A 27,764-nucleotide genomic window follows, 5' to 3' on the forward strand; every position below is an offset into this window, starting at 1 on the left:
ACAGAGAGGATCTGATCCGAGATCAGCACTCCTACTGTGAGACGCTTTGTGAATATAGGACCTGGAGCCTACCTCGTCCTTCATTAGTAACCTCACTCCTCCTCTCCTACCTCCTCCTCTCCTACCTCCTCCTCGTTTGGGCAGGGAGAAGGGGAGAGATGGATGGATCCCAGGGAAAGAGGGGGAGAGGGATGAATAGAGTCCGGGGAGAGATGAATAGAGTCCAGGGAGAGATGGAGAGATGAATAGAGACCAGGGAAAGATGGATAGATGAATAGAGACCAGGGAGAGATGGATAGATGAATAGAGACCAGGGAGAGATGCATAGAGACCAGGGAGAGATGCATAGAGACCAGGGAGAGATGGAGAGAGACCAGGGAGAGATGAATAGAGACCAGGGAGAGATGAATAGAGACCAGATGAATAGAGACCAGATGGATAGAGGCCAGGGAGAGATGAATAGAGACCAGGGAGAGATGAATAGAGACCAGATGAATAGAGACCAGATGGATAGAGGCCAGGGAGAGATGAATAGAGACCAGGGAGAGATGAATAGAGACTAGATGAATAGAGACCAGATGGATAGAGACCAGGGAGAGATGAATAGAGAGACCAGATGAATAGAGACCAGGGAGAGATGAATAGAGACCAGACGGATAGAGGCCAGGGAGAGATGGATAGAGACCAGGGAGAGGGATGTGTAGAGCTGGAGAGGAGCTCACAGGTTGGTCTCCCTCCTATCTTTACTAGGGGAAGGTTTAGGGGGATCCTTGGCGGTGGTAGCTTTCCCGTTCTTAGCTTCGACCGCCACCACTGGCTCTGCCGCTGCAGGGGAAACCATGGCAGCTACGGAACGTTTGGTCTGCTCCTCACTCCTCGCCTCGGGGCTGGGCTGTATGGGCGGAGCCTGTTCTGCTGAAGGTGGGGCTGTCAGCTCCTGCTGCTGTAGCTTGTGGGTCTGGAGGAGGCGGAGCTGAACGCGCAGTTCCAAGATGGCTTCCTGCTCCTCGTGGATGGCCTGGTTGAAGTGGGTGTTCTTGTTCTGGAGAATGGCGAGATGGAGACACAAGGAGAGACAGTTCAGACGGACAGAGAGAGACGGACAGAGAGAGAGAGAGACAGAGAGAGAAAGAGAGAGAGAGACAGAGAGAGAGACGGACAGAGAGAGAGACGGACAGAGAGAGAGACGGACAGAGAGAGAGAGGGACAGAGAGAGAGAGACGGACAGAGAGAGAGAGACGGACAGAGAGAGAGAGACGGACAGAGAGAGAGACGGACAGAGACAGGGAGAGACAGAGAGAGAGACAGAAAGACAGAGAGACAGAGAAAGACAGAGAGAGACAGAGAGAGACAGAGAGACAGAGAGAGACCGACAGAGACAGAGAGAGAGACGGACAGAGAGAGAGAGAGAGAGACAGAGAGAGGGAGAGACAGACAGAGAGAAAGAGAGAGAGACAGAGAGAGGGAGAGAGACAGAGAGACAGAAAGACAGAGAGACAGAAAGACAGACAGAGAGACAGACAGAGACAGAGAGAGAGACAGCAACAAGAAGCAAAACTAGATGACGCAGAATAAAAGCACTAAGTATATCAGAGCTCAGACATCCCCCCCTCTCTCTTCTCCCTCCGTCTCTCACCTCCAGTTCTTCATTCTGTTTGTGCAGCTCTTCCAGGATCATCTGTAGTTCCTCCTCGTCTTCGCTCTCACTCTCGCTGTCTGAAGAGTACTCCTCTGTCTCACTGCGACCCTGTTGACGACTATAGACACAGGGAGAGGAGAGCATAATTTATATTCACCAGTGGACAAAATATCAAGAACTCCTTCCTAATATTGAGTTGCCCCCCCCCCCCCCCCCCCCTGACATATTCTGCTTTTACAAACTGTTATGCTGTTTTCAAATGAAACACAATACCTTGCTCTTGTTAAAGCTTTTAGAATGAAACACATCTCATACAGCAATTCAAAAATAGGACATTTATGATTGATAATCTATTGTGGAGAACCAGACAATTTTTCTGTATTTGGTTTTGATCTAATCACAGTAAATGGAAGTGTCTTAAGTGAAGCAATCCAGAAACAGTTTAAAATGCTCATTTTAGGGGAACCCCCCCCACCCCCCCCCCCCCGCCCCCCTCAGAACAGCCTCAATTCATCAGGTCATGAACTCTACAAGGTGTTGAAAGCGTTTCCACAGGGATACTGGCCCCATGTTGACTCCAATGTTTCCCCACAGTTGCGTCCAGTTGGCTGGATGTCCTTTGGGTGGTGGAACATTCTGGATACACACACTTCATGGTAAAGTCTATACCAGTTGTATTGGCCGCGTGTGACAAACAACATGTGAACTATGAATATATCAAGATGATATTTACAGCATAGAATGTTTCGTCTTTGTAACACAAACACACCCATGGATGTTAGGTTGATAAATGTATAGTAACCGAAAGGTTGCAAGTTCAAACCCCCGAGCTGACAAGGTACAAATCTGTCGTTCTGCCCCTGAACAAGACAGTTAACCTCACTGTTCCTAGGCCATCATTGAAAATAGGAATTTGTTCTTAACTGACTTGTCTAGTTAAATAAAGGTAAAATATATATTTTTTTAAATCTACACTCACGATGTTTGTTCAACGTCTACATTTAGCCTGTACCTGTGAGGATAATCGTTCTGGGATTTGTCTAACAGTAGACATGTGTATTTATTTTACCTTTATTTAACTAGACAAGTCAGTTAAGAACAAATTCTTATTTTCAATGACGGGTTTAGGAACAGTGGGGTTAACTGTCTGTTCAGGGGCAGAATGACAGATTTGTACCTTGTCAGCTCGGGGATTCGATGTAGCAACCTTTCGGTTACTAGTCCAACACTCTAACCACTAGGCTACCTGCTGGTTACTAGTCCAACGCTCTAACCACTAGGCTGCCTGCTGGTTACTAGTCCAACACTCTAACCACTAGGCTACCTGCTGGTTACTAGTCCAACACTCTAACCACTAGGCTGCCTGCTGGTTACTAGTCCAACACTCTAACCACTAGGCTACCTGCTGGTTACTGACCCAACACTCTAACCACTAGGCTACCTGCTGGTTACTAGTCCAACACTCTAACCACTAGGCTACCTGCTGGTTACTGGCCCAACACTCTAACCACTAGGCTACCTGCTGGTTACTAGTCCAACACTCTAACCACTAGGCTACCTGCTGGTTACTGGCCCAACACTCTAACCACTAGGCTACCTGCTGGTTACTAGTCCAACACTCTAACCACTAGGCTACCTGCTGGTTACTGACCCAACACTCTAACCACTAGGCTACCTGCTGGTTACTAGTCCAATACTAACCACTAGGCTATCTGCTGGTTACTGACCCAACACTCTAACCACTAGGCTACCTGCTGGTTACTAGTCCAAAACTAACCACTAGGCTATCTGCTGGTTACTGACCCAACACTCTAACCACTAGGCTACCTGCTGGTTACTAGTCCAACACTCTAACCACTAGGCTACCTGCTGGTTACTGACCCAACACTCTAACCACTAGGCTACCTGCTGGTTACTGACCCAACACTCTAACCACTAGGCTACCTGCTGGTTACTGACCCAACACTCTAACCACTAGGCTACCTGCTGGTTACTAGTCCAACACTCTAACCACTAGACTACCTGCTGGTTACTGGCCCAACGCTCTAACCACTAGACTACCTGCTGGTTACTGACCCAACACTCTAACCACTAGGCTACCTGCTGGTTACTGACCCAACACTCTAACCACTAGGCTACCTGCTGGTTACTGACCCAACGCTCTAACCACTAGGCTACCTGCTGGTTACTGACCCAACGCTCTAACCACTAGGCTACCTGCTGGTTACTGACCCAACACTCTAACCACTAGGCTACCTGCTGGTTACTAGTCAGAGCTGTGACCTCTAGCCGATCACGTCAGTCAGAGCTGTGACCTCTAGCCGGTCACGTCAGTCAGAGCTGTGACCTCTAGCCGATCACGTCAGTCAGAGCTGTGACCTCTAGCCGATCACGTCAGTCAGAGCTGTGACCTCTAGCCGGTCACGTCAGTCAGAGCTGTGACCTCTAGCCGGTCACGTCAGTCAGAGCTGTGACCTCTAGCCGATCACGTCAGTCAGAGCTGTGACCTCTAGCCGGTCACGTCAGTCAGAGCTGTGACCTCTAGCCGGTCACGTCAGTCAGAGCTGTGACCTCTAGCCGGTCACGTTCAGTCAGAGCTGTGACCTCTAGCCGGTCACGTCAGTCAGAGCTGTGACCTTTAGCCGGTCACGTCAGTCAGAGTTCTGACCTCTGTATGTCAGCGATCTCGGCCCTCAGTCTCTCGATCTCCTCCTTCTCTGTAGCGATCTGTCTCCTCAACACCTGCTCCAGAGATATCAGCTCCTCCTGCTCTGTCAGGATCTCATTCTCCTGTAGGGAGGGAGGGAGGGGAGGGGGAGGCAGGGAGGGGAGAGAGAGGGAGAGACAGACGGGAGAGTGAGGAGAGAGGGAGAGACAGGGGAGGCAGGGAGGGGAGAGGGAGGCAGGGAGGGGAGAGAGAGGGAGAGACAGAGGGGAGAGTGAGGAGAGAGGGAGAGAGAGGGAGAGAGAGAGACAGGGGAGGCAGGGAGGGGAGAGGGAGGCAGGGAGGGGAGAGAGAGGGGGGAGAGTGAGGAAAGAGGGAGAGAGCAGGAGAGAGGGAGAGAGAGGGAGAGAGACAGGGAGGGGAGAGGGAGGCAGGGAGGGGAGAGAGAGGGAGAGACAGAGGGGAGAGTGAGGAGAGAGGGAGAGAGAGAGAGAGAGACAGGGGAGGCAGGGAGGGGAGAGGGAGGCAGGGAGGGGAGAGAGAGGGAGAGACAGAGGGGAGAGTGAGGAGAGAGGGAGAGAGAGGGGAGGGAGAGAGAGGGGTGGGAGAGAGAGGGGTGTGAGAGAGAGGGGTGTGAGAGAGAGGGGAGGGAGAGAGAGGGGTGGGAGAGAGAGGGGAGGGAGAGAGAGAGAGAGGGGAGGCAGGGAGGGGATAAAAAAAGCACTGTTCAGCATAAATCAGCAGATAATTTCCACTCCATAATGTCCATGTTCGTGTGTTACCTGTGTGTGTTACCTGTGTGTGTTACCGTGTGTGCGTGTGTGTTACCTGTGTGTGTTACCTGTGTGTGTTACCGTGTGTGCGTGTGTGTTACCTGTGTGTGTTACCTGTGTGTGTTACCGTGTGTGCGTGTGTGTTACCTGTGCCAGCAGTATGTTGACCACCTCTTCTTCATTCTCAGTCATCTCTTCTTTAGAAACGTCTTCTTTAGAGAGACTGGCTATCTCCTGGGCTATCTTAGTCTCACACTCCTGGACACACACACACACACACACACACGTTAGAGAGACCAGATCTCTAACACTCCTGGGAGGTACCCACTAGGGCTGGCACAATTACTGCATAACTGTGTAACCGACGGGTGTGGAAGAAATAACCGTCATTTTGGAAACTAATAAACAAACTGAAGACGGGAAGGCAGGTTGAGTTTCTGCTGTAGCACAGACTCTTAACAGTGATGAAACTGTGTTGCTTCTTGCTGATACAAGCAGTCTTTGGTTGCCTAGACAACGGCATTCACCATGCAGCAGCAGCACACAGAAATATAATGAATAGAACAGGCTTGGAACCTGTAACCCTGGTCATATGACTGGTAAATAGAATGAATAGAACCTGTAACCCTGGTAAATAGAATGAATAGAACCTCTAACCCTGGTAATATGACTGGTAAATAGAATGAATAGAACCTGTAACCCTGGTAAATAGAATGAATAGAACCTCTAACCCTGGTAATATGACTGGTAAATAGAATGAATAGAACCTGTAACCCTGGTAATATGACTGGTAAATAGAATGAATAGAACCTGTAACCCTGGTAAATAGAATGAATAGAACCTGTAACCCTGGTCATATGACTGGTAAATAGAATGAATAGAACCTCTAACCCTGGTAAATAGAATGAATAGAACCTCTAACCCTGGTAATATGACTGGTAAATAGAATGAATAGAACCTGTAACCCTGGTAAATAGAATGAATAGAACCTCTAACCCTGGTAATATGACTGGTAAATAGAATGAATAGAACCTGTAACCCTGGTAATATGACTGGTAAATAGAATGAATAGAACCTGTAACCCTGGTAAACAGAATGAATAGAACCTCTAACCCTGGTAATATGACTGGTAAATAGAATGAATAGAACCTGTAACCCTGGTAATATGACTGGTAAATAGAATGAATAGAACCTCTAACCCTGGTAAATAGAATGAATAGAACCTGTAACCCTGGTAAATAGAATGAATATAACCTCTAACCCTGGTAAATAGAATGAATAGAACCTGTAACCCTGGTAAATAGAATGAATATAACCTCTAACCCTGGTAAATAGAATGAATAGAACCTGTAACCCTGGTAAATAGAATGAATAGAACCTCTAACCCTGGTAAATAGAATGAATAGAACCTCTAACCCTGGTAAATAGAATGAATAGAACATCTAACCCTGGTAATATGACTGGTATATAGAATGAATAGAACCTCTAACCCTGGTAAATAGAATGAATAGAACCTGTAACCCTGGTAAATAGAATGAATAGAACCTGTAACCCTGGTAAATAGAATGAATAGAACCTCTAACCCTGGTAAATAGAATGAATAGAACCTCTAACCCTGGTAAATAGAATGAATAGAACCTCTAACCCTGGTAAATAGAATGAATAGAACCTCTAACCCTGGTAAATAGAATGAATAGAACCTCTAACCCTGGTAAATAGAATGAATAGAACCTCTAACCCTGGTAAACAGAATGAATAGAACCTGTAACCCTGGTAATATGACTGGTAAATAGAATGAATAGAACCTGTAACCCTGGTAATATGACTGGTAAATAGAATGAATAAAACCTCTAACCCTGGTAATATGACTGGTAAATAGAATGAATAGAACCTCTAACCCTGGTAAATAGAATGAATAGAACCTCTAACCCTGGTAAATAGAATGAATAGAACCTCTAACCCTGGTAAATAGAATGAATAGAACCTCTAACCCTGGTAATATGACTGGTAAATAGAATGAATAAAACCTCTAACCCTGGTAATATGACTGGTAAATAGAATGAATAAAACCTCTAACCCTGGTAATATGACTGGTAAATAGAATGAATAAAACCTCTAACCCTGGTAAATAGAATGAATAGAACCTCTAACCCTGGTAAATAGAATGAATAGAACCTCTAACCCTGGTAAATAGAATGAATAGAACCTCTAACCCTGGTAAATAGAATGAATATAACCTGTAACCCTGGTAAATAGAATGAATAGAACCTCTAACCCTGGTAAATAGAATGAATAGAACCTCTAACCCTGGTAAATAGAATGAATAGAACCTGTAACCCTGGTAAATAGAATTAATAGAACCTCTAACCCTGGTAAATAGAATGAATAGAACCTCTAACCCTGGTAAATAGAATGAATAGAACCTCTAACCCTGGTAAATAGAATGAATAGAACCTCTAACCCTGGTAATATGACTGGTAAATAGAATGAATAAAACCTCTAACCCTGGTAATATGACTGGTAAATAGAATGAATAGAACCTCTAACCCTGGTAAATAGAATGAATAGAACCTGTAACCCTGGTAAATAGAATGAATAGAACCTGTAACCCTGGTCATATGACTGGTAAATAGAATGAATAGAACCTCTAACCCTGGTAAATAGAATGAATAGAACCTGTAACCCTGGTAATATGACTGGTAAATAGAATGAATAGAACCTCTAACCCTGGTAATATGACTGGTAAATAGAATGAATAGAACCTCCAACCCTGGTAAATAGAATGAATAGAACCTCTAACCCTGGTAATATGACTGGTAAATAGAATGAATAAAACCTCTAACCCTGGTAATATGACTGGTAAATATAATGAATAGAACCTCTAACCCTGGTAAATAGAATGAATAGAACCTGTAACCCTGGTAATATGACTGGTAAATAGAATGAATAGAACCTCTAACCCTGGTAATATGACTGGTAAATAGAATGAATAGAACCTCTAACCCTGGTAAATAGAATGAATAGAACCTGTAACCCTGGTAATATGACTGGTAAATAGAATGAATAGAACCTGTAACCCTGGTAATATGACTGGTAAATAGAATGAATAAAACCTCTAACCCTGGTAATATGACTGGTAAATAGAATGAATAGAACCTGTAACCCTGGTAATATGACTGGTAAATAGAATGAATAAAACCTCTAACCCTGGTAATATGACTGGTAAATAGAATGAATAGAACCTCTAACCCTGGTAAATAGAATGAATAGAACCTCTAACCCTGGTCATATGGCTGGATATATGTAGGAAAATAAAAGTCATGTGAATTATTGTCAACCTAAAATGTTGTCAATTAATTATAGAGTTTATAAAAGTTTTGCACCAGTGTTCTGTATAAATATCCTTTAAAATACATGTAAACAGACTATAAATGACAAATAATCCAACAGCAGTACTTGCTACATTTCCAATTTGTCTAAGTCCTACCATCAACTGACGTCAGCCAGAGTCTGCCTGTGGATTGACTGCTTTGTTTGAATGGAATTCAATCGTTCCTCTAAAACTGTCTGGCAGGCTAACCAACTTAATGCAAATCAATTATTCAAATTCACTATTTTACACAATATCTTATCACAGCACACTAAAAATCAGCTGACCTTTAAATCAAAATCAAATGTTATTTGTCACATGCTTTGTAGACAACAAGTGTAGAGTAACAGTGAAATGCTGCCTGACGGGTCCTTTTCCAACAATGCAGAGTTCAAGAATAAAATACAAATAAATAATGACAGTGAATAACAGAGTAAAAAATAGCATGGCTATACACACAGGATATTTATGTCTTTATTTTCTCTTTCTAACTATCATAATTGGTTTTTAAAACAGTCGTATTGTTCTCTAGTCGTAGTGTTCTGAGTTTAATTTTGTGTTGTTGTCGTTGTAGTGTTCGGTATTTTATCAAGTTCTATTTTTTGTGTGGACCCCAGGAAGAGTACCTGCTGCTTCTTCAACAGCTAAACATAAATCACGTGTTTTGAGCCATATATACATCTATATACATCTACAGAGCATTCAGAAAGTATTCAGACCCCTTGACTTTTTCCACATTTTGTTTACGTTGTGCCTCGACGCAATCCTGTCTCGGAGCTCTACGGACAGTTCCTTCGACCTCATGGCTTGGTTTTTGCTCTGACGTCATATAGACAGACAGGTGTGTCTCTTTCCAAATCATGTCCAATCAATTGAATTTACCACAGGTGGACTCCAATCAAGTTGTAAAAACGTCTCAAGAATGATAATTTTTTTAATAAAAAAAAAAAAAAACTGGTTTCGCTTTGTCATTATGGGATATTGTGATGTCATTATGGGATATTCTGATGTCATCATGGGGTATTGTGATGTCATTATGGGATATTGTGATGTCATCATGGGGTATTGTGATGTCATCATGGGATATTGTGATGTCATTATGGGATATTGTGATGTCATCATGGGATATTGTGATGTCATCATGGGGTATTGTGATGTCATCATGGGATATTGTGATGTCATCATGGGGTATTGTGATGTCATTATGGGGTATTGTGATGTCATTATGGGGTATTGTGATGTCATCATGGGGTATTGTGATGTCATCATGGGGTATTGTGTGTAGATTGACGAGGAACATGTTTTATATAATCCATTTTAGGATAAGGCTGTAACGTAACAAAATGTGGATAAAGGAAGAAATCTGAATCCATTTTCAGAATGCTCTGTATGTTGTGTGTGTGTGTCCTTGCCTGTCGCTTCGCCTCCCGTAGTTTGCGTTTTAAAGCGGTGAGGATTCGTTGGACCTCCCAGAGCCTCTCTTCTTTAGACAGATCCTTCACCCCAGCCTGGAGGTCTCTGTGAAGGCAGTTCAGCAGGAACTCCTAGGGGGGGGGAGACATTATTATTACAGAATTATAGTAACCTTTAATATTAACTACACAATATAACCTTTAATATTAACTACACAATATGTTACACTGAACAAAAATATAAAAACACAACATGCAACAATTTCAAAGAGTTACAGTTTTTAGGAGGAAATCAAGTCAATTTAAATAAATAAGGCCATAATTTATGGATTTCACATGAAGTGAAGTGGAGTGGGGATGGCATAGGCCCATCCAGTGGAGAGCCAGGCCCAGCCAATCAGAATTCATCCCCCCCCACAAAAGGGTTTTATTACAGACAGAAATACTCCTCAGACGATCCCACAGGTGGATTCCGGTAGTCAGCAAGCCACTTGCACTCTCCCTCAAAACTTGAGACATCTGTGGCATTTGTATTTATTATGGATCCCCATTAGTTCCTGCCAAGACAGCAGCTACTCTTCCTGGGGTTTATTATGGATCCCCATTAGTTCCTGCCAAGACAGCAGCTACTCTTCCTGGGGTTTATTATGGATCCCCATTAGTTCCTGCCAAGACAGCAGCTACTCTTCCTGGGGTTTATTATGGATCCCCATTAGTTCCTGTCAAGGCAGCAGCTACTCTTCCTGGGGTTTATTATGGATCCCCATTAGTTCCTGTCAAGGCAGCAGCTACTCTTCCTGGGGTTTATTATGGATCCCCATTAGTTCCTGCCAAGACAGCAGCTACTCTTCCTGGGGTTTATTATGGATCCCGATTAGTTCCTGCCAAGACAGCAGCTACTCTTCCTGGGGTTTATTATGGATCCCCATTAGTTCCTGCCAAGACAGCAGCTACTCTTCCTGGGGTTTATTATGGATCCCCATTAGGCAGCTGTGAGGAGAAGGGTGTACCTTTGGGGGGGGGGGGGGGTTAGACCCACAGAAAGAGAAATGTATTTGAACAAAAAAGTTTAGTTTTAAAAAAAAGTATGGATTTCAGTAAACAAAGACCGGCACGAAGCTACAGAAGGCCAACGCAGGTACAAGCTACAGAAGACCAACGCAGGTACAAGCTACAGAAGACCAGCGCAGGTACAAGCTCCAGAAGACCAACGCAGGTACGAGCTCCAGAAGACCAACGCAGGTACGAGCTCCAGAAGACCAACGCAGGTACGAGCTCCAGAAGACCAGCGCAGGTACAAGCTACAGAAGACCAACGCAGGTACAAGCTACAGAAGACCAGCGCAGGTACGAGCTACAGAAGACCAACGCAGGTACGAGCTCCAGAAGACCAACGCAGGTACAAGCTACAGAAGACCAGCGCAGGTACAAGCTACAGAAGACCAACGCAGGTACAAGCTCCAGAAGACCAGCGCAGGTACAAGCTACAGAAGACCAGCGCAGGTACAAGCTACAGAAGACCAACGCAGGTACGAGCTCCAGAAGACCAGCGCAGGTACAAGCTACAGAAGACCAACGCATGTACAAGCTACAGAAGACCAGCGCAGGTACGAGCTACAGAAGACCAGCGCAGGTACAAGCTACAGAAGACCAACGCAGGTACGAGCTCCAGAAGACCAACGCAGGTACAAGCTACAGAAGACCAGCGCAGGTACAAGCTACAGAAGACCAACGCAGGTACAAGCTACAGAAGACCAGCGCAGGTACAAGCTACGGGTTTAACAATTCACAGCCTGGATGGAGTCGGAGGTTCAGTCCTCCCACGGTCGTCTCCGCTCAACGCCATTGATGTGCTGTACATCGTGGCGAGGAGGGGGAACGACTAGGCTACCTTTTAATACAGAGATGAACAGGAAGTCACAGGAAGTCCTATTGAGACACTGGAGATCGTACAGACCCAGACAATGATTAGTGTCCACAAATCCTGATACGGTGTGTTCCCACTGAGATTTTTATTAAGATGGCCAAAATAACAAAACCACAGCAATAGCTTTTTACTGGAGCAGCATCAGTGTCCCAGATACCATCTACCGCCCCTTAAAAACTGCCTCAGTGACTAAAGTTGTACTGCAAATATCTGTTGAAACCATCCCAACCTGTCGTCGTATCTCCTCCTTGATGCTGTCCTGTGTCTCTGGCAGGGCCGGCATGGTGGCAGCATTGGACCAGCGGAGTGGACGGGATACGGGCCTCAGAAACACGTCCCCAAACAGCTCTCTCACGTGGGTGAAGAACATGTACAGGACCCTGTTACCAATCTGGAGGAAAGAGGACAGGGAGTCAAAAAGACAAGACAGAAGACTAGAGGGAGGATATAGGTCACTTGCATATTAATTGCACTGGCGCAGTATTAACCGTCTGAGCTAAAGTCAAGTAGTTTGTAAGGGTGATAATGAAGTCTGCTAGTTCAGTGTAAGTGGAGCAACCAACATCGTACCCTGTTGGGAATGCATTAGCTCTAAAGAACTGGGCCAGGATTTCACTGAGGACCCTTCTCTCCCTCCCTCCACTGAACAGATCTATGGGATTCCTGTATGTAATGAAAAGCGCTCTACAAATACAATTAATTCTTATTACCTGTACAGTGGGGTTGAGTACGATGGATATATTCTGGATATTCATCTTGGTGTCGGTCTCTCTTGTGATAACATGGTCCATGTGAGTGACCAGCCAGGACAGGAGCAGACGGCTGCCGGGGGGCACCTCCGTTAACAGACGCTGGAACTCTGTCACCTGACAAATAAAACACCGTTCTAGAACTCTGTCACCTGACAAATAAAACACCGTTCTAGAACTCTGTCACCTGACAAATAAAACACCGTTCTAGAACTCTGTCACCTGCCAAATAAAACACAGTTCTAGAACTCTGTCACCTGACAAATAAAACACAGTTCTGCAACTGTCACCTGACAAATAAAACACTGTTCTAGAACTCTGCCACCTGACAAATAAAACACTGTTCTAGAACTCTGCCACCTGACAAATAAAACACCGTTCTAGAACTCTGTCACCTGACAAATAAAACACTGTTCTAGAACTCTGTCACCTGACAAATAAAACACAGTTCTAGAACTCTGTCACCTGACAAATAAAACACCGTTCTAGAACTCTGTCACCTGACAAATAAAACACCGTTCTAGAACTCTGTCACCTGACAAATAAAACACTGTTCTAGGACTCTGTCACCTGACAAATAAAACACAGTTCTAGAACTCTGTCACCTGACAAATAAAACACAGTTCTGCAACTGTCACCTGACAAATAAAACACTGTTCTAGAACTCTGCCACCTGACAAATAAAACACCGTTCTAGAACTCTGCCACCTGACAAATAAAACACCGTTCTAGAACTCTGCCACCTGACAAATAAAACACCGTTCTAGAACTCTGCCACCTGACAAATAAAACACCATTCTAGAACTCTGCCACCTGACAAATAAAACACCGTTCTAGAACTCTGCCACCTGACAAATAAAACACCATTCTAGAACTCTGTCACCTGACAAATAAAACACCGTTCTAGAACTCTGTCACCTGACAAATAAAACACCGTTCTAGAACTCTGTCACCTGACAAATAAAACACCGTTCTAGAACTCTGTCACCTGACAAATAAAACACCGTTCTAGAACTCTGTCACCTGACAAATAAAACACAGTTCTAGAACTCTGCCACCTGACAAATAAAACACTGTTCTAGAACTCTATCACCTGACAAATAAAACACCGTTCTAGAACTCTGTCACCTGACAAATAAAACACCGTTCTAGAACTCTGTCACCTGACAAATAAAACACCGTTCTAGAACTCTGTCACCTGACAAATAAAACACCGTTCTAGAACTCTGCCACCTGACAAATAAAACACCGTTCTAGAACTCTGTCACCTGACAAATAAAACACAGTTCTAGAACTCTGTCACCTGACAAATAAAACACAGTTCTAGAACTCTGTCACCTGACAAATAAAACACCGTTCTAGAACTCTGTCACCTGACAAATAAAACACAGTTCTTGAACTCTGTCACCTGACAAATAAAACACAGTTCTTGAACTCTGTCACCTGACAAATAAAACACAGTTCTAGAACTCTGCCACCTGACAAATAAAACACCGTTCTAGAACTCTGTCACCTGACAAATAAAACACCGTTCTAGAACTCTGCCACCTGACAAATAAAACACTGTTCTAGAACTCTGCCACCTGACAAATAAAACACTGTTCTAGAACTCTGTCACCTGACAAATAAAACACTGTTCTAGAACTCTGCCACCTGACAAATAAAACACTGTTCTAGAACTCTGCCACCTGACAAATAAAACACCATTCTAGAACTCTGCCACCTGACAAATAAAACACCGTTCTAGAACTCTGCCACCTGACAAATAAAACACCATTCTAGCACTCTGTCACCTGACAAATAAAACACCGTTCTAGAACTCTGTCACCTGACAAATAAAACACCGTTCTAGAACTCTGTCACCTGACAAATAAAACACCGTTCTAGAACTCTGTCACCTGACAAATAAAACACCGTTCTAGAACTCTGTCACCTGACAAATAAAACACCGTTCTAGAACTCTGTCACCTGACAAATAAAACACAGTTCTAGAACTCTGTCACCTGACAAATAAAACACAGTTCTAGAACTCTGTCACCTAACAAATAAAACACAGTTCTAGAACTGTCACCTGACAAATAAAACACCGTTCTAGAACCCTGTCACCTGACAAATAAAACACCGTTCTAGAACTCTGTCACCTGACAAATAAAACACCGTTCTAGAACCCTGTCACCTGACAAATAAAACACCGTTCTAGAACCCTGTCACCTGACAAATAAAACACTGTTCTAGAACCCTGTCACCTGACAAATAAAACACAGTTCTAGAACCCTGTCACCTGACAAATAAAACACTGTTCTAGAACTCTGTCACCTGACAAATAAAACACAGTTCTAGAACTCTGTCACCTGACAAATAAAACACAGTTCTAGAACTCTGTCACCTGACAAAGAATACATTGTTTTAGAACTATTTTTGAAAACACACACAGGGGCCAAACTTGTGAACTTTTGCTTATACCATAGTTTAAAGCATTGGTCTAATGGCTAGCTGCTAGCTTTTCTCATAGGCCAATTTGTTCAAATTAGCCACGATGCTTAGGACGGCCAGCTGATCAGATAATTATATCCGGTAACAAAATAACAAATCAACCTATCAGAGACCTTAAAATGATACAGCCTCCATCCAATCGCATTTGTTAAACAGGCCACCATAAGCAGATCCAACTAGCCATCCAACTGCTTGGTTTAATTCGTTACCCATGGTCAAAGTGGAGTATGCAACTATATTTTAATATGACACTGTCTTGACCAGGCTACAGACATTATACAACATTCAAACGGCTTTTCCAAATCATGTCCAATCAATTGAATTTACCACCAGGTGGACTCCAATCAAGTTGTAGAAGCATCTCAAGGATGATCAATGGAAACAGGATGCACCTGAGCTCAATTTCGAGTCTCTAAAGCTAGCCATCAAATCACCTCCTCACCTTCTCAGCCTCAGCCGGTCTACTGCAGGCGTCCTCAAAGCGTTGAGCCAGGTCTCGTCCTAGAATGTTCTCAGGGAGTTCTCGGAGGTACTGCTTCAACAGGCTAGCTACGGTGTGAGGGTCATACTCTTCCAAGCATGGACACTCCTCGCGGTCATACGATGCCTTCAGCTCATCCACTTTAGACTTCATACCTGGGAAGGAAAGAGAGAGGAGGGAGGGTTAATACTAGAGGTCGACCGATTATGATTTTTCAACACCGATGCCGATTATTGGAGGACCGAAAAAGCCGATACCGATTAATACCGATACCAATACCGAATTTAATTTATTTGTAATAATGACAATTACAACAATACTGAATGAACACTTATTTTAACTTAATATAATACATCAATAAAATCAATTTAGCCTCAAGTAAATAATGAAACATGCTCAATTTGGTTTAAATAATGCAAGAACAAAGTGTTGGAGAAGAAAGTAAAAGTGCAATATGTGCCATGTAAAATATGTGCCATGTAAGAAAGCTAACGTTTCAGTTCCTTGCTCAGAACATGAGAACATATGAAAGCTGGTCGTTCCTTTTAACACGAGTCTTCAATATTCCCAGGTAAGAAGTTTTAGGTTGTAGTTATTATAGGAATTATAGGACTATTTCTCTCTATACCATTTGTATTTCATTAACCTTTGACTATTGGATGTTCTTATAGGCGCTTTAGTATTGCCAGTGTAACAGTGTAGCTTCCGTCCCTCTCCTCGCTCCTCCCTGGGCTCGAACCAGCAACACAACGACAACAGCCACCATCGAAGCAGCGTTACCCATGCAGAGCAAGGGGAACAACTACTAGAAGGCTCAGAGCGAGTGACGTTTGAAACGCTATTAGTGTGCGCTAACTAGCTGGCCATTTCACATCGGTTACACCAGCCTCATCTCGGGAGTTGATAGGCTTGAAGTCATAAACAGCGCAATGCTTGACGCACAACAAAGAGCTGCTGGCAAAACGCACGAAAGTGCTGTTTGAATGAATGTTTACGAGCCTGTTGCTGCCTACCACCGCTCAGTCAGATACTTAGATACTCGTATGCTTAGTCAGATTATATGCAACGCAGGACAAGCTAGATAATATCTAGTAATATCATCAACCATGTGTAGTTAACTAGTGATTATGATTGATTGTTTTTTTTATAAGGTAAGTTTAATGCTAGCTAGCAACTTACCTTGGCTTACTGCATTTGCGTAACAAGCAGTCTCCTTTTGGAGTGCAACGAGAGAGAGGCAGGTCGTTATTGCGTTGGACTAGTTAATAACTGTAAGGGTGCAAGATTGGATCCCCCGAGCTGACAAGGTGAAAATCTGTCTTTCTGCCCCTGAATAAGGCAGTTAACCCACCGTTCCAAGGCCGTCATTGAAAATAAGAATGTGTTCTTAACTGACTTGCCTGGTTAAATAAAGGTATATAAAAAATATAATAAAAAATACAGGCAAATCGGCGCCCAAAAATACAGATTTCCGATTGTTATGAAAACTTGAAATCGCCCTAATTAATCGGCCATTCCGATTAAATCGGTTGACCTCTAGTTAATACACAGTATACACCGCCACAGTAGATTCCCCTCACACACCTAAGACATACCTGAGACACGGTAGATTCCCCTCACACACCTAAGACATACCTGAGACACGGTAGATTCCCCTCACACACCAAGACATACGGTAGATTCCCCTCACACACCAAGACATACCTGACACACGGTAGATTCCTTCACACCTCATTCCGTAGCTCTCAATGTAGTCGATACACTCTCTGAAGACTGCAGGGAGCTGGATCCCGTCGTACAGGGCTGTTCTCTTCACTGCCTCAGCCAGGGGAGCCCCGAAGATGGGTCTGGGGAACAACAATGATAGTTTAAATTACCATCTTAATGTCAAAAAACAGATATGAATCCTTTTGGCTTTTAACACAAATCCCGGAGAAACACGCTCAGGTTGAAAGCACAGAGTCCAGCCACACACGCACACACTCAGGTTGAAAGCACATAGTCCAGCCACACACACACGTTGAAAGCACAGAGTCCAGCCACACACACACGTTGAAAGCACAGAGTCCAGCCACACACACACAGGTTGAAAGCAACAGGATCTAGTCAGCCTTTCACTCCCAGTCAAATTGTCATCAGGCCTGGGATTGGGACCTTGAACCGTCCCGTCTACCTGAATGTAGGCATCTCCACGGGGACGGGCTCCGGCTCGGTCGCGGGCTTCTTCTTCTTCTTCTTCTCCTTCCACTGTTTCACCACGTCTGCTGCCGTCAGGTCTTTAGACTTCTTGTCCTTCTTGTCCTCCTTGGGACACTTCTCCTTCACCTGGGAGACAGGAACACACAACGCGTTGGTCCCCTGCAGCTCAGTTGGTAAGAGCGCGGTGTCTGCGACGCCAAGGGTGGTGGGTTTCAATTCCCGGGCCCCACCCATACGTAAAATACATGCATGGGTGACGAAGTCACGTTGGATAAAAGCGTCTGTTAATAAACGGCGTATATAAAGTGAGAAAAAACAGAGATTGTTTCTGATCCCCCCCCCAAAAAATTGGTTTAGCGCTGGATCCTCATAAATAATAGTAAATAATAATAATAATAATAATATAATAACATTAAAATAATTTAAAAGAAAAACGAAACGAACAAGTTAATAGCAGGGGCATTGAAGCAGAGTGGTAAAACAGAGCCGGAGCCCGTCCCCGTGAAGATGCCAAGGGAGATCAATTAAAAACAGTGACGTTCACTTATTGGATTCTTTACCTTGAAGTCTTTCTTCTTGGAGAAGCTGGGTTTCTTAAACACGTGAATACCCTTCGAACGCTTCATCTTGGAGGGGCTCTCTGCCTCGTCCGCCGAGCTGTCCTCCTGGAAGGCTGCGTATCCCTCCGCTACGGGACGGACGGACGGACGGAGAGGACAGGAGGAGGAGGTTAGAAAGCACACCTCTCTCTGATTCGCACTGATACCACAGATGTGGTCAACAAGAAGCACGAGAGAGAGAGGAGAGAGAGAGGAACTATAGCAAAGGAGAGGAGGAGAAGAAAAGACAGAGGGAGCCAGAGAGAGAGAGAGGGAATATAGCAGAGGAACTATAGCAGAGAAGAGAGAGAAGAGAGAGAGGGAGCCAGAGAGAGAGAGAGAGCGAGAGATGACTAGGAAAAGAGGTCAGGCTCCAATATAGGACAATTCCCACAGCACCTGGCAGGCGGCTTGTTTTCCTGAACCAACCTCAAAAGTTATTTCCTCACATCCAATCGCAAACAAACTGCTGGTCCAAGATCAGATCAGTGGTGACCTACTCAACACCTAACCTGTTGCCTCCAGCCAGCTAGAGACCCTGTGTATCGGACCGCTGCCTGAGACACACCTTTGCTGGGTACAGGGTGTGCCCTCAAACTGTCCATCTCCTCCCCCCTCCCCCTGTCTCTCTCTAGTCACTATGCCCTGGGAGGGAAAGCTACATTTATCCATGGAAAACCCCTGATAAAAACAGACAGGCAGAACAATAAGCCCCCCCTCCCACATAACAAGAACCACGAGAGGGCTTTGACCCAAAAGTGAGCATAAAGAGTTAAAGGCTACCTTACTACAACAAAGGATGAAAGTAACTTTCCACTGTTTCCAGACTTCTGTGAAATATGACCTAAAATGAATTACAATACGAGTGAAATCGTTTTCTTTCTAAAAAAAAAAAGTGCAATTAAGTACGTTAGAAAAACTGATTTTCTATGTTGGAACGGTGTGGGCGTACCCCGGAAGTACAAAAATATTCATGCGAGTAGACCGCTGATTGGCCAGATCATCCTCCTCGATAACATCATCCTCTATGAGGAAATACTGTAGCCAGTGTGTTTGAAACGGTCTGAAATGCAAGTTTGAGTGTTTTTTTTTCTCTCTCTCCAATGTATACTTTGGCCACAAATCCCTCTCCAAAGAGATGTTTGATCTAATCCTTCCTATGATAGCTCTCACTCTCCAAAGAGATGTTGGATCTATAATCCTTCCTAGGATAGCTCTCACTCTCCAAAGAGATGTTGGATCTATAATCCTTCCTAGGATAGCTCTCACTCTCCAAAGAGATGTTGGATCTATAATCCTTCCTAGGATAGCTCTCACTCTCCAAAGAGATGTATCTAATCCTTCCTAGGATAGCTCTCACTCTCCAAAGAGATGTTGGATCTATAATCCTTCCTAGGATAGCTCTCACTCTCCAAAGAGATGTATCTAATCCTTCCTAGGATAGCTCTCACTCTCCAAAGAGATGTTGGATCTATAATCCTTCCTAGGATAGCTCTCACTCTCCAAAGAGATGTTGGATCTATAATCCTTCCTAGGATAGCTCTCACTCTCCAAAGAGATGTTGGATCTATAATCCTTCCTATGATAGCTCTCACTCTCCAAAGAGATGTTGGATCTATAATCCTTCCTAGGATAGCTCTCACTCTCCAAAGAGATGTTGGATCTATAATCCTTCCTAGGATAGCTCTCACTCTCCAAAGAGATGTTGGATCTATAATCCTTCCTAGGATAGCTCTCACTCTCCAAAGAGATGTTGGATCTATAATCCTTCCTAGGATAGCTCTCACTCTCCAAAGAGATGTTGGATCTATAATCCTTCCTAGGATAGCTCTCACTCTCCAAAGAGATGTTGGATCTATAATCCTTCCTAGGATAGCTCTCACTCTCCAAAGAGATGTTGGATCTATAATCCTTCCTAGGATAGCTCTCACTCTCCAAAGAGATGTTGGATCTAATCCTTCCTAGGATAGCTCTCACTCTCCAAAATAGATGTTTGATCTAATCCTTCCTAGGATAGCTCTCCCTTTCCAAAAGAGATGTTGGATCTAATCCTTCCTAGGATAGCTCTCACTCTCCAAAATAGATGTTTGATCTAATCCTTCCTAGGATAGCTCTCACTCTCCAAAATAGATGTTTGATCTAATCCTTCCTAGAATAGCTCTCACTCTCCAAAATAGATGTTTGATCTAATCCTTCCTAGGATAGTTCTCTCTCCAAAGAGATGTTGTATCTAATCCTTCCTAGGATAGCTCTCCCTCTCCAAAGAGATGTTGTATCTAATCCTTCCTAGGATAGCTCTCCCTTTCCAAAGAGATGTTGTATCTAATCCTTCCTAGGATAGCTCTCACTCTCCAAAATAGATGTTTGATCTAATCCTTCCTAGAATAGCTCTCACTCTCCAAAATAGATGTTTGATCTAATCCTTCCTAGGATAGTTCTCACTCTCCAAAGAGATGTATCTAATCCTTCCTAGGATAGTTCTCCCTCTCCAAAGAGATGTATCTAATCCTTCCTAGGATAGCTCTCACTCTCCAGATGTTTGATCTAATCCTTCCTAGGATAGCTCTCACTCTCCAGATGTTTGATCTAATCCTTCCTAGGATAGCTCTCACTCTCCAAAGAGATGTATCTAATCCTTCCTAGGATAGCTCTCACTCTCCAAAGAGATGTTGTATCTAATCCTTCCTAGGATAGCTCTCCCTCTCCAAAGAGATGTTGTATCTAATCCTTCCTAGGATAGCTCTCACTCTCCAGATGTTTGATCTAATCCTTCCTAGAATAGCTCTCACTCTCCAGATGTTTGATCTGATCCTTCCTAGGATAGCTCTCACTCTCCAAAGAGATGTATCTAATCCTTCCTAGGATAGTTCTCCCTCTCCAAAAGAGATGTTTGATCTAATCCTTCCTAGGATAGCTCTCACTCTCCAAAGAGATGTTGGATCTATAATCCTTCCTAGGATAGCTCTCACTCTCCAAAGAGATGTTGGATCTATAATCCTTCCTAGGATAGCTCTCACTCTCCAAAGAGATGTTGGATCTATAATCCTTCCTAGGATAGCTCTCACTCTCCAAAGAGATGTTGGATCTATAATCCTTCCTAGGATAGCACTCACTCTCCAAAGAGATGTTGGATCTATAATCCTTCCTAGGATAGCTCTCACTCTCCAAAGAGATGTTGGATCTATAATCCTTCCTAGGATAGCTCTCACTCTCCAAAGAGATGTTGGATCTATAATCCTTCCTAGGATAGCTCTCAATCTCCAAAGAGATGTTGGATCTATAATCCTTCCTAGGATAGCTCTCACTCTCCAAAGAGATGTTGGATCTATAATCCTTCCTAGGATAGCTCTCACTCTCCAAAGAGATGTTGGATCTAATCCTTCCTAGGATAGCTCTCACTCTCCAAAATAGATGTTTGATCTAATCCTTCCTAGGATAGCTCTCCCTTTCCAAAGAGATGTTGGATCTAATCCTTCCTAGGATAGCTCTCACTCTCCAAAATAGATGTTTGATCTAATCCTTCCTAGGATAGCTCTCACTCTCCAAAATAGATGTTTGATCTAATCCTTCCTAGAATAGCTCTCACTCTCCAAAATAGATGTTTGATCTAATCCTTCCTAGGATAGCTCTCTCCAAAGAGATGTTGTATCTAATCCTTCCTAGGATAGCTCTCCCTCTCCAAAGAGATGTTGTATCTAATCCTTCCTAGGATAGCTCTCCCTTTCCAAAGAGATGTTGTATCTAATCCTTCCTAGGATAGCTCTCACTCTCCAAAATAGATGTTTGATCTAATCCTTCCTAGAATAGCTCTCACTCTCCAAAATAGATGTTTGATCTAATCCTTCCTAGGATAGTTCTCACTCTCCAAAGAGATGTATCTAATCCTTCCTAGGATAGTTCTCCCTCTCCAAAGAGATGTATCTAATCCTTCCTAGGATAGCTCTCCCTCTCCAAAGAGATGTTGTATCTAATCCTTCCTAGGATAGCTCTCACTCTCCAGATGTTTGATCTAATCCTTCCTAGGATAGCTCTCACTCTCCAGATGTTTGATCTAATCCTTCCTAGGATAGCTCTCACTCTCCAAAGAGATGTATCTAATCCTTCCTAGGATAGCTCTCACTCTCCAAAGAGATGTTGTATCTAATCCTTCCTAGGATAGCTCTCCCTCTCCAAAGAGATGTTGTATCTAATCCTTCCTAGGATAGCTCTCACTCTCCAGATGTTTGATCTAATCCTTCCTAGAATAGCTCTCACTCTCCAGATGTTTGATCTGATCCTTCCTAGGATAGCTCTCACTCTCCAAAGAGATGTATCTAATCCTTCCTAGGATAGTTCTCCCTCTCCAAAAGAGATGTTTGATCTAATCCTTCCTAGGATAGCTCTCACTCTCCAAAGATATGTTGGATCTATAATCCTTCCTAGGATAGCTCTCACTCTCCAAAGAGATGTTGGATCTATAATCCTTCCTAGGATAGCTCTCACTCTCCAAAGAGATGTTGGATCTATAATCCTTCCTAGGATAGCTCTCACTCTCCAAAGAGATGTTGGATCTATAATCCTTCCTAGGATAGCTCTCACTCTCCAAAGAGATGTTGGATCTATAATCCTTCCTAGGATAGCTCTCACTCTCCAAAGAGATGTTGGATCTATAATCCTTCCTAGGATAGCTCTCACTCTCCAAAGAGATGTTGGATCTATAATCCTTCCTAGGATAGCTCTCACTCTCCAAAGAGATGTTGGATCTATAATCCTTCCTAGGATAGCTCTCACTCTCCAAAGAGATGTTGGATCTATAATCCTTCCTAGGATAGCTCTCACTCTCCAAAGAGATGTTGGATCTAATCCTTCCTAGGATAGCTCTCACTCTCCAAAATAGATGTTTGATCTAATCCTTCCTAGGATAGCTCTCCCTTTCCAAAGAGATGTTGGATCTAATCCTTCCTAGGATAGCTCTCACTCTCCAAAATAGATGTTTGATCTAATCCTTCCTAGGATAGCTCTCACTCTCCAAAATAGATGTTTGATCTAATCCTTCCTAGAATAGCTCTCACTCTCCAAAATAGATGTTTGATCTAATCCTTCCTAGGATAGTTCTCTCTCCAAAGAGATGTTGTATCTAATCCTTCCTAGGATAGCTCTCCCTCTCCAAAGAGATGTTGTATCTAATCCTTCCTAGGATAGCTCTCCCTTTCCAAAGAGATGTTGTATCTAATCCTTCCTAGGATAGCTCTCACTCTCCAAAATAGATGTTTGATCTAATCCTTCCTAGAATAGCTCTCACTCTCCAAAATAGATGTTTGATCTAATCCTTCCTAGGATAGTTCTCACTCTCCAAAGAGATGTATCTAATCCTTCCTAGGATAGTTCTCCCTCTCCAAAGAGATGTATCTAATCCTTCCTAGGATAGCTCTCCCTCTCCAAAGAGATGTTGTATCTAATCCTTCCTAGGATAGCTCTCACTCTCCAGATGTTTGATCTAATCCTTCCTAGGATAGCTCTCACTCTCCAGATGTTTGATCTAATCCTTCCTAGGATAGCTCTCACTCTCCAAAGAGATGTATCTAATCCTTCCTAGGATAGCTCTCACTCTCCAAAGAGATGTTGTATCTAATCCTTCCTAGGATAGCTCTCCCTCTCCAAAGAGATGTTGTATCTAATCCTTCCTAGGATAGCTCTCACTCTCCAGATGTTTGATCTAATCCTTCCTAGAATAGCTCTCACTCTCCAGATGTTTGATCTGATCCTTCCTAGGATAGCTCTCACTCTCCAAAGAGATGTATCTAATCCTTCCTAGGATAGTTCTCCCTCTCCAAAAGAGATGTTTGATCTAATCCTTCCTAGGATAGCTCTCACTCTCCAAAGAGATGTTGGATCTAATCCTTCCTAGGATAGCTCTCACTCTCCAGATGTTTGATCTAATCCTTCCTAGAATAGCTCTCACTCTCCAGATGTTTGATCTAATCCTTCCTAGGATAGCTCTCACTCTCGAATCTTAAAAGTCAACTTTAGGTACAAAAAACAGTCTAACACAATTTTTCATTCAAACAGAAATGGGATGTGCCTTTGGTGGTTCATCAGTGTGTCATTCTGGTCATGTGCGACGTGAATGACGTAGCTAGTTCCTTAGCTAACTGTAGCCCACTGTAGCTAGTTCCTTAGCTAACTGTAGCCCACTGTAGCTAGTTCCTTAGCTAACTGAGGCCCACTGTAGCTAGTACATTAGCTAACTGTAGCCCACTGTAGCTAGTTCCTTAGCTAACTGAGGCCCACTGTAGCTAGTTCGTTAGCTAACTGTAGCCCACTGTAGCTAGTTCATTAGCTAACTGTAGCCCACTGTAGCTAGTTCATTAGCTAACTGTAGCCCACTGTAGCTAGTACATTAGCTAACTGTAGCCCACTGTAGCTAGTTCCTTAGCTAACTGAGGCCCACTGTAGCTAGTTCGTTAGCTAACTGTAGCCCACTGTAGCTAGTTCATTAGCTAACTGTAGCCCACTGTAGCTAGTTCATTAGCTAACTGAGGCCCACTGTAGCTAGTTCATTAGCTAACTGAGGCCCACTGTAGCTAGTTCGTTAGCTAACTGAGGCCCACTGTAGCTAGTTCATTAGCTAACTGAGGCCCACTGTAGCTAGTTCGTTAGCTAACTGAGGCCCACTGTAGCTAGTTCGTTAGCTAACTGAGGCCCACTGTAGCTAGTTCGTTAGCTAACTGAGGCCCACTGTAGCTAGTTCGTTAGCTAACTGTAGCCCACTGTAGCTAGTTCCTTAGCTAACTGAGGCCCACTGTAGCTAGTTCGTTAGCTAACTGTAGCCCACTGTAGCTAGTTCATTAGCTAACTGAGGCCCACTGTAGCTAGTTCGTTAGCTAACTGAGGCCCACTGTAGCTAGTTCATTAGCTAACTGTAGCCCACTGTAGCTAGTTCATTAGCTAACTGAGGCCCACTGTAGCTAGTTCGTTAGCTAACTGTAGCCCACTGTAGCTAGTTCATTAGCTAACTGAGGCCCACTGTAGCTAGTTCATTAGCTAACTGTGGCCCACTGTAGCTAGTTCATTAGCTAACTGAGGCCCACTGTAGCTAGTTCATTAGCTAACTGTAGCCCACTGTAGCTAGTTCATTAGCTAACTGTAGCCCACTGTAGCTAGTTCATTAGCTAACTGAGGCCCACTGTAGCTAGTTCGTTAGCTAACTGTAGCCCACTGTAGCTCGTCAGTAACTCCTCCAGTACGTGTTGACGTCATTTTACAGGATTTGTTTTTGGACGGAAGCTGTAGAGATCGGTAAGAAATGGCACTTCTGTAGCTAAATATCTTATTCAGCCATTTTGTTTTTAAACATTAAATGACCTGGTATGATGGTGTATTGATCAGTTAATACAGTTGAAAGATGTTATTTTTGAGGGTGTTTTTGTGCCTAAAGTTCGACTTTTAATAAGAAGGACTTGTATAAATCACAGATAAATAAATAAACAGTAATAAACAGTAGTAAAGGTAATGTCTCCTACTCCTCTTCTCCTTCTTCTTGAACTTGTTCTTCTTCTTCCCGTGTTCTTTATCATCATCCGACACGGCGTCGATGACCTCATGGTGGTGGTGTCCGTCGTGCGGGGGCGAGGGCTCGCCCGTCCTGTACAGTCCGGGGAACTTGGTGGGGCTGATCTCCTCCGAGCTGGGGGTACGAGCCACCCCTCCCGGGTGCTCCGCCCGACGAACCTCCGCTGGGCTGCTACTGGGGGGCAGGAAGCACTCGGTCATGGCTGGGCACTGCTCTGAGACACAGAGTCCTGGGCGTCTCTTCACTCCTCGGGTCAGGGACACGAACACATCACCGGGCCATTACACCTACAGGGGACACGCACACACACAGTTTATACTTAGTCAAACATTACAATCACATTATCTGATAGTTTCAGTATACAGCGGCTGTATTAAATTGTAACCAGCAGATGGGGCTCTGTTATAATAGATATCTCTTGGAGTCCACCTCAACCCAGCTATACTACTGCATCCACACAAACCCATATGAACAGTGGTGGCAGTACACACACATTTTGTTAAACAGTACTGCTCTGTCTCAGTCTTAATGCGTAACTATGGCACACAATGTACATATTTTCCGTAGTCCCAGAATTACAACCCATTAAAATAGTAACGTCGTACGTTAAGGATGCCCACAGGGGTCAAATCCAAAACCAGTACATGACTACAATACAACAACATCTGGATTAATCCAAGCCACCAGATGGGGCTCAAATATATTTTGGACCTCATCAACTCATCCACGCAAAAACTGTCACACAGACACCACTAACTGAATCTCAAATCACCTACAGTTTGATAATGCTACCTAACCATTTAAAGAACACTTTTTGGTCACTTAAAAACAAAAACTTAACTATAAAAGGAGATGAACTGGATCTAGTGGTGGTAATGGTTGCTACTCCTTTTGACTGACGCACCTCCAGCTCCACACATTTCTAAGGGGTTCCCAATACCTAAATAGTTAAATACCTAGTCCAATGTATTGTTAGAAAAAAAAACACACATTAACCCATACAGCCTTTAATAAACACTAGTTGTGCATCAAGAGTCAGGCCTAACACTGGGGTCAGTCTGTGATCCTTATCATAGCTGTCCTATGGTGATAATCCGTGTCGACGATATAAAGCCTTAAGGACTCCCGTTCAATACAACACACCACAAGTAGTTGACCTAAGACACAGCCAGGAGCAAGCGAACGTAAAACAACCGACTCAAACGGATGTGCAAACTACCAAAGTTGTTGCTAACCACTAGGCTTTGAATGGAGGCCCAGATGCTAACCGCTGTTGTTAAAGCTAGCCAGATAGCTACCTAGCTAGCTTACGTTAGCTATCAGCCACCCGCGGGTAATATTGCTCACAGATTCATGATAATAAATCGATACGAGGCAGCTATAAGTACTTCAACGTATATAACCACATTTTTATTAAAATTAGACTTTGAGATAGGATCCGATATTTCACTCTGCCAACTAACCTTTTTTTGGTCAATTCCTTAACGGAGCTTCCTGCTAGCTGTTTTGAGTACCAAATAAACAGAGCTGAGTCTGCGCAGTGAGGCCATAGGTGCATTATGGGAGTTGTAGTTTAGAGTGCAATCCTGGGGAAACTACAACTACAAGTCCAGTTTGACAAACTTTATCAACTTAAAAAAAAAAAGAGTATTCAACTATATACTTATGAATAACTAAAACATTCATATTTGATCAGATACATTATGAAATGACTGACAACTTCCACACAAAGGTCGTCTTCATTGTATAAATAGCCCAAACAACTACCTCTTCCCCTACTGTATTTATTTATTTATTTATTTTTCTCCTTTGCACCTCACTATTTCTACTTTGCACACTCATCTACTGTCAAATCTACCATTTCAGTGTTTTAATTGCTATATTGTATTTACTTCGCCACCATGGC

General features: G+C 43.6%; 1 protein-coding gene across 1 annotated transcript; it reads right to left on the minus strand.

Moving 5' to 3' along the window:
* Positions 1-567: 567 nt before the first annotated feature.
* ralbp1 (ralA binding protein 1) lies at positions 568-27,442 on the minus strand. The gene is made up of 13 exons (XM_036986652.1): positions 27,322-27,442; positions 25,809-26,145; positions 18,268-18,395; positions 17,682-17,833; positions 17,213-17,355; positions 15,470-15,663; positions 12,496-12,651; positions 12,015-12,176; positions 9,860-9,991; positions 5,225-5,335; positions 4,308-4,429; positions 1,637-1,757; positions 568-1,042 (listed from the first exon to the last, which is right to left on the minus strand). Exons 2-13 carry the CDS (start codon positions 26,056-26,058, stop codon positions 719-721), a joined length of 1,995 nt encoding a protein of 664 aa, XP_036842547.1. The 5' UTR covers positions 26,059-26,145; positions 27,322-27,442; the 3' UTR covers positions 568-718.
* Between the last annotated feature and the right edge of the window lie 322 nt (positions 27,443-27,764).

Source organism: Oncorhynchus mykiss, chromosome 8 (genome assembly GCF_013265735.2).
Source record: "Oncorhynchus mykiss isolate Arlee chromosome 8, USDA_OmykA_1.1, whole genome shotgun sequence".
Classification (NCBI taxonomy): Eukaryota; Metazoa; Chordata; class Actinopteri; order Salmoniformes; family Salmonidae; genus Oncorhynchus; species Oncorhynchus mykiss.

What these genes read in the sequence shown, in the direction of transcription:
- ralbp1 (XM_036986652.1), bottom strand. Translation starts at nt 26,058, where the DNA reads ATGACCGAGTGCTTCCTGCCCCCCAGTAGCAGCCCAGCGGAGGTTCGT. An exon ending in CAAGAAGAAGGAGAAGAGGA is followed by an intron (nt 18,396 to 25,808) that starts GTAGGAGACATT and finishes TCCGTCCCGTAG; the next exon opens with CGGAGGGATACGCAGCCTTC. An exon ending in TACTCAACCCCACTGTACAG is followed by an intron (nt 12,177 to 12,495) that starts GTAATAAGAATT and finishes TCTTTCCTCCAG; the next exon opens with ATTGGTAACAGGGTCCTGTA.